At 27.2% G+C, this 8,618-nt stretch overlaps 1 protein-coding gene across 1 annotated transcript in view; it reads left to right on the top strand.

Annotated features, from left to right (window-relative positions):
• The first annotated feature begins 8,219 nt into the window (after positions 1–8,219).
• The window catches only part of LOC119674838 (trypsin beta-like), a 2,755-nt gene continuing 2,356 nt past the window's right edge, over positions 8,220–8,618 (top strand). The window contains exon 1 of the mRNA XM_038085995.1: positions 8,220–8,585. Coding sequence (XP_037941923.1) covers positions 8,220–8,585 — 366 coding nt within the window. The remainder of the gene's footprint in view (positions 8,586–8,618) is intronic.

The raw sequence follows: 8,618 nt of genomic DNA, 5'->3' as shown, positions 1-8,618 counted from the left end.
TTCACATATAATTTTTGTAGAATATTTTTGCAAAAATGTTAAAAAAGCTTTTATTGTAAAAATATAAAACTAAACAATCAAGTTGTCGAGCAGTTAAATCCTAACTAAAATCGGTTTAAATAAAATTCAATATATAAATTAAATGTTATATATGTTGATTACATATTAAAAATCAATCAAGGGATATAGTAATACTCCTAAAATTCTTTCCGGGAAGGCTATGCACTATGTCATTTGTTTATTTCGAGCAGTAGAGCAGGCGTTGGTGTTCTCTTAATACAACCTCTCTTAATGTTGCTGTAGATCACAAAGATCTATAAAGCAGATATCATGAAAGCAATTACAAGACGAATACATAGGTTAGGAAGTGGAAGGTGTAGATAGTGTAAGAGGAAAGAGAATTATTTAAGTGTAAGAATGGAAAGGCTGATGGGGAGAATTTAAATTGAAGTTAATCAGAATCAACGCAGAGTAGAGCTGCAGTTGGGGCACACATTAAGAATCGACGTATTTATGTGTCATTCTGATCTTAATTACCCAATATAGTTTTTGCTGCAAGGGTGAGCTGTCGTTGTTTCTGGAAGATATATTTAGCGAGGGCCTGTTGAGAACTTTGTGGCAGTGCGAACATATACTCGAAGAGGATACTGCATTTGTGTGAATGACCATTAGTCCTTAATATGTGATTGCTTTCTACGATCAAATTAGTTTTCCATCTATATGAGGAAAACTGACTTCATATTTCTAAGAGTTTAGTCTATGTGCAGCCAGACGACTTCTCTAGACGAAAATATTTCGTAAAACTGTTTAGAATAAAATTTCATTTCAAACAAACAAATGCTAATTTACATTTAGATAAATAGCTATCACTAGATCTATATTCCCATCAATCCCTATTTGATATTCGGCATTTGAACATATTAAAAAACTTGTAAATCCTATATATGAGTTGTTATAGTTGGTGGAGATTTATTTGGCATATAACATAAAAGGAATTATAAAAACGATTATATATGTTAGGATATTATTGTTAGGGACTATTACTTGAAGCTAACCTGGATCAAGCTGAAAAAACGTAACTAGTTGAATAGAACGGAACCAAGGATTAATTGGGCTCAAGTTGATGTGTGCATTTGGAGATAAAAATAGATGAACCGTTTAGACCGGCAATAAAGAAATTCCTGGACATAGACTCGGCCACTTATGTGGTTTGATAAATTCACTTGTTAAATGATTATTTAAAATGGTAGTTAAAGATAATATAATGTGTTGTTTTCTAGCAGCGACATGCTGTACGTCTCTGAGCAACTTGTGCATTGTCGACGACCAAGTGTAATTCATCATTCCCAAAAGGAACTATACCAGCAGATTTTTGCTAGTTACAACAACATAATCTTTAAAATTAATTTAATTGCAAGCATATTAAAGGATTGGCTAATATATTATAATATATTACTTTGATAATGCACTGAATCTTGGACTAATAGCTTTTTAACACCGCTTTACTTGTTAATATTCGGAAGATTTTATACTAACTTTGAGCGTGTTTTTTGAGTATGTAGATTAAGGAAAAATAAATTTTTGCGATGAAGACTGTAGCAATGAATATCACACCAAACTTCCTGTTTTGATAAGGTCTGTAGTTTTCCATTATAGCTGAGTTGGCAGTTCATGTTTTATTTTGGGTATCGCGTATTTGCGTTACTACATAACAGACTTAGTGGGGTCCCGTATTGAGTGCTGTTAGGTTTATACTAAAAACAAAAAACTCCAAGGAAAAAATTTTTGTTGACCTGCCGTTTTGAATTTCCAATAGCGTTTTTAATTATTTTAATGTAAACAAAAAAATGTTTAAATATATTACCTGGTGTACTCGTGTGTGTCTCTCTTAATTGCACTAAGCTTTCATATTTTCGGATTTTTGTTTCACGCGTTAACATTTTCTGAATTTTTCTTCTTCTGTTATCACTTCGTATTTTTGCTCTATTGTTTTCTCTCCAAATTTTTTGCTGTAATTTATGACGTTCCTTTTTTTCTTCTGCACTTAAATCTAAACGTGGTCTACCTTGTTTTTTTTTCATTGTTTCCTTAATATAAATAATCTTAAATAAAAACAAACACCACTCCGAAGCTTGTTTGTGTTTCTTCTAAACAAATTGTACTGTACTGTCAAACGCCAGTTTGACACAACAATCTGACAACATAAGTGCGCCACCTACTTATGAAAAAGTAAGCAAAAAAAGTAATCGTTTTAAGTATTCGTTACTTATATATTCAATATAAAAATTTAAATAATTAATAAATTGTCTTATATTGCTATGATTTTAATTTTTTAATATGTGTTTGGTGTTTATATTGATATTGAATTAAAAGTAAATATTTGTCTTAACAATAATTAGCATAATTATTATTGTAATATAATTTAACCATTGTGTATATTATATTAAGTGCATCTAAATTTGCGATGAAAATATTAGTATCGTTTATAACATATTTCGATACAAACAGTCAACAACAACAATTGTAAAGATAGAAAATTAATATATGATAGTAAAATTATTTATATATACACTATGATACTCTATATAGCTATTTGAAGTTCTACTAATAACAAAAATTTGTGCATGTACTTAAACGCGTAGGTATAAAATATGGTTAATATAATTTTATAATAATCACGTTAAATAATCTAACAGTTAAAAATTACTACATTTTTTAAATAAAAAGCAAACTGGCGATATTATGACAGCACAAAATGCAATGCTTAAAAGCGCAATTTTTTAGCTAATATCGTTGCAATTTTAAATATTTGTGCAAACTTTATTGATCAGCTGTGTCGCTATAAATAAATTATAAAATAAAATACCAAAATTGAACGGAGAGTTTAAACTAAAAAGTATTTACAAAGATATTTTTGTAAATGATTCGCTTGTGTTGGAATGCAACTCTGTATTGGCAACAGATAAATATATACGATATAAATTTATTTAGTAAAATTGTTGTGTAAATTTATCATGTTTGTGTAAATTATTTTTTATAAAAAATTTTACACTTCATTTACCAAGTTGATAAATTTATACGTTTATAAGGGTATAAGGCATTTATCAGTTTAGGTGAGTACTCGTACTATGTTAATCTGAGTAATTCTACTATGTCCTACTTAACATACTCCTACTGTGTTAAATATGAAGCTAATACAAAAAATGAGATTTAGTCCAAGAGTTAGTTTAAAAATACCTGAGAAACAAAATTTTTTTATTAAAAAACTTTAAATTTCAAAAATTTTAAACTTCTATTTCAGGAATTTCGAAGATTGATGGGTTTTAACATATGTGTCCCCGACACCTTACTAACAAAAAGTGATGTGATAACGTTTATAGTTACTGTGTATATGGTATTACTTTTTACTGTTTTCGATACAAATTTCCCTCTAATATTTTCTTCCACCAAATAAATATCCTTGATCGTTTATATAATTTTGAATTCCTATAAGTATTGTATATTAGTATTGATAGCGAATCGTTTTTTAAAATATGCATACCAGCCGTTAAATATACCATGTTTCCACTTGTCTCATTTAGGCAGTTTTGCTCATTGAGAGCGTTAATGATGATAATTTGCCGTACAAGGAGGTTTTATATAAATGAACTCGTTATAAATAAATCAACTGATTTAAGGTAAAAAAAAGTCGAAAGCAACGCTAAAAAAACTTCCACAAGGGAAATGATCAAAATTTGAAACATTTATTATATATTTTATATGTGAAATATAAACAAACAAGCTATTTCACATGCATAAATCAGGTTACGGTAATGAAAACGATCATACCTTAATTTCATTAACATAAGTAGTCTTACACTGAAACAATAGTAATTGACAATTAAAATTACAAACACGTCTCTGGTGTGAATTTAGTATTAGCTGCAGTGGAAACACGATATTACTGTAAAATCTGGATATCTAGAATAGAGTATATAACATTGTTGTAAAAAATCCTCCTCTTAGTTTTTAATCAACAGACACAAAACGTATGACTTGTATAGTAGAGAGTAGTAGCGAAATGAGTCAAAAGTTCTTCGAATAAAAACAAATACCCTTTGGTATGTTTCTAATACGACACATTAACGTAATCTTCACATAGTCACATTAGTAAAAGAACTTGAGAGATAAGAGACACATCACACATATTTCGCTTTCAGTTCACCTAGACTTCCTTGACACTGATTTGTTTCGGCTAAACAGATTTAGATACAATAATATAATCATTTTAAAATAAAAAGAAAAAGAAAATTGAAGTAAGTACTAAATGACAATATATTTGTTAATTTGAAGAAACAATTTTATAACTTGCTCTTTATAACAGCACAAAATTAAACAAGATACGATTACGTTCCATCAGGCATGGACATGAACTGATAGATGGCAATGCATAATTTACAGTAAGTGGAGATGGGTTAATACAAATTATTGTCCAGGTTGGGGGATTTTATTTTATGCCATAATCAACAGTAGTAGCGTGACTAATAAATTATTCATATGGTGTTTAATTTATTAATCAGTTATGTTAAGCAGATATAATTACATTAATAAAATATTAACTATATCAAAGTTGATAATGTTTATCAAACAATTTGATTATTATTATTCAAAATTTCCATTCCCTAACTTATCAAATGTCATGAAATGGTTTTGAAAAAATTTGCATATCATTTAATAAATAAAATTTAAAGGATTTTATTTCTTATAGATTATGAACACACATTTAAAGAAAAGTAGGATATAAGTAAAGAAAATATCATAAAATTTTCTGTAAATTGTATTTAATTTATAAAAATGTTAAATATGTAATATTTATTTAAAATTATAAATAAATTTTTCAATAAATAATAATAATATTTTATCCAACTGAATATAACGAAATAACAGGTTTAAATAAATAATAATATATTATAATAAATTAATAACTGATTAAACTGAATTGATTAATATATTTTACAAAGTTATAAATATAAATTATTAAAACATTTAACGATAAATTTAACTATCTGGTTTCTTTTTATTTAATGGATGAAAAACTTATCAATTTGCATGAAATGATTTATGTTCTCACACTTAATGTCTTGATTTATACGCTACGATAAAATTTACGATATATATAAGTTCATATCATTTAAAGCAATAAAGATTATAATAGAAAAAAAAAGAAATTGTACTTTTATATATACGATTATTGTGGTTCATTACCATTATATATAGCATAATAACTACTTTTATGAATGAATATAATTGTATCGTATTTTATGTTTATGGTAATAATAAGAATTTACAATATTTTGTCTGTGATTTTATATCGTAAAAAATTATATTGCATAGATAAGAACTATTAGTATTTTTTTTTCTAATATAAGAAATTACCATAAATAACAACTTTTGTTATATTATTCATATTATAAATTTAGTATTAATTTTAATATTATACTTTAATATTATACATTATATACATAAGATAATTAATTAAAATAATCTAATCTTAAGTCTTATTATACTTAAATTAAATCAAAAACATTGCCAGACATCTATCAAGAATTTTAGATATTTACTGTCGATTACTTTTAGACTTTTAAAAGAAACGTGTTAAGCTGATTCATTGTGAAAATATAATTTAGTAAAAATCATAGAAAATAGATTAGGACAAGTACATATGATACTCATTGATATTACTTAATTCATTGTAAAATTGAAGTACTTTGAAAAACATTATTAATTGGCTACACGCTTGTGACTCAGCCTTTATTATTAAATTAATTAGTACAAGTTTTATGAAATCCATTCAGAACTATAAAGTATGTATTAATATATATGGTATATCTGATTGGAAGAGTGTTGTCAATTAGCGAAGAAAACAATAACAATTTTATCGCAAAACTGTGTTGTATATCGGTAAACTATATCGGTTGGCATATCAGTCATTTTATCGGTAGCTGTAATTACTGGGAAATATATAACGCATTTCTTTTTGAGTTAAACTTTCTCTGAAGGCTACCGACATTTTATAATGGATATAAAGTGTAATATCGGACTAATTGCTTTATAACGATAATTTCGTCATTTAATTAGACGTAAATTTATGTTTTCGAGTTTATTATATTTTTTAGATTTCTACTAGATTTTGGTGTTAACATTTAAAATAAAAGGTTTTAAGATATTTTAATTAAGGCAAAAAGATTGGTTTTTATTAGAATTCCCTAGAAGGCTGCAAAATATTAAAAATCAAATTGCTTTTCATTTTCTGAAAGGGAAAGTGTCAATGAGACGGTTGCCTATATACATTTTTTAATATTATTTTTATTACCATTTTATTATAGTCAATAATTATATTATAACTTAATTATAATATACACTATAATTTTTTTTTTTTATTATAAAAGAATTTTTATTAATAATATAATGTAAACATTAAAATTTTTTGCTTCGATTAAAACAAGATAAAGATTTCGAGACAATCACAGAGCTAAAAAATGAGTGGCTGTTTATTGAAGAATATATGTATATTATTGTCTAATATATATGTATATTATGATAAAATTTCCTTAGTACAACATATTAAAGTTATCTTCAATCCGATAAGGACAGTAATGGCATTATGTTACCTATACCATAGATTAAGATATTGATCTTGAACACTGATCCTAAGGATTTTTTGTAATACTTTTATTTTCTTCTTTAAAAAGAAAGAAATCTCAATGAACGGGAAAGTATATTAAAGTAGTAAAGGAATATATAGTGTATAATAAGGTGTTAATTATTCAATCGTTTATATGTAACATATAATTGATCTAAAATTAGAATAAAGTAAATAATTTTATTGGAATAAAATGAAATACTCCTTAAAATTAGAAATCTAGAAATCTTACGGAAAATATAAATGAATTTAAAATGAATATTGGAATCTAAACAATTGTGTTCTAAACTAACTATTGTTGTTATTTAGGTTCAATGTAATGTTTAATGAATACCAACTATAGGATCTTCTTCTTCTTCTTAGTATCCGTTTCCCTAGTGAGCACTCTGTTAGGTGCTTCTCTGCATATATGTTATCGTTCCACATTTAGTGCGCTTCTGTCATTTCTGTCTCAATTGTCTATCTTCAAGTTAAAGCTGGTGTACCAAGGCGTCTACTGCTTGCGGATTCCATGTAAAAGCTTGTCGTGGAATATATTTATTTGGTCGTCGAACAGTATAACTGAAGGATGCCATTACTATAGAAGGTGAAACAATTTGTGGGTATATAAGTAAACGAAAAAGTGATTAATTGACCCAATTTTTGTGTTTATCACGACTGGTTATAAAACATAACATATGTAACATACACCATGTTACGAGGTCCATTTAAATAATTCCATATAGATTGAATTTGTTAACCAATTAGTGACGAATAAGAAAATATGGATAGCTATATATTTAGTATGAATTTATTATATAAATTAATGGATAGTACTGAATTAAATGACAAATGAGAATATGTGGATAGATAAACATTTAGTAGCCAGAATCTGTGAGAGTGAAGTTAGAACAACAAGAGGAAAACAAAGGACGAGAAAGAGATGGAGTGACAGTGTTCGACAAATTTGAGAAATGTGAATGTTAATAATGTTAATAAATATATTTTATATTATAATTCTCTTGCAGATGATTTATTTACAATATCTGAATATCTGAGATTTGAGCTGTTTAAACAGGTATTTCAAGAATGGAAATATGTTTTCGTTATGGTGCCTTTGACCTTATTAAACATGTCACATATATGCAAGTCAGGATTTAAAAGTTTATTATTACTTAATTGGATAAAATTAATCTTAAAAATAATTAATTAATAAACTTTTCAAAAGTATTTTACTATTCCACTATCTATTATCGGTTACTCCAGTGCAATATATACATAACTTTTGTTAGGTATAGATCTATATTTTTGATCATCTTTAAGTAGTTGTAGTTACATAAATGTGACATATTTATATATTTATAACTTACTTCCTATTCAATTTCAATTATTTATGCAAATACTTTTGAGTTACTAAATATGAAAGTTAAATTATAGAAAGAAACTGATAAGATTAGAGCATAGCATTTTGACTTATTAACATTAAATATAGGCCACCTTATAAAAGCTCGTCACCTCTTACGTACGTTAAAAGTATTTTGAATTTCAAGTAATCAACATGAATGAAATCGTGATCCGTTCGCTTGTGCTAGCCATCATTGGCATATTCGGTACAATTAACGCTGCAGCCGTACCTAATACACCGAATGGACGTATCGTGGGCGGAGAACAGACTACCATAGCTAAATATCCTTATCAAGCCTCGGTGCGTTTGGACACTTATATAATGTTACATATTTGCGGTGCTTCGATCTATGCACCCCGCGTTGTAGTCACTGCGGCACATTGTATCAAAGGACGTTTTGCTTCTTATATTTACGTTGTTGCTGGATCGTCTTCTATAGTGGATGAATCGGAACAAGGAATACGTGCTAGTAAACTGATTTATCACAGTGGCTATAATAAGAATACGCATGATAATGATGTTGGTTTAATTATATTGAGTCAACCTTTGGTC

The sequence above is a fragment of the Teleopsis dalmanni genome, chromosome 2 (assembly GCF_002237135.1).
Source record: "Teleopsis dalmanni isolate 2A chromosome 2, ASM223713v2, whole genome shotgun sequence".
Lineage (NCBI taxonomy): Eukaryota > Metazoa > Arthropoda > Insecta > Diptera > Diopsidae > Teleopsis > Teleopsis dalmanni.
This window is presented reverse-complemented; position numbering and strand designations above follow the sequence as displayed.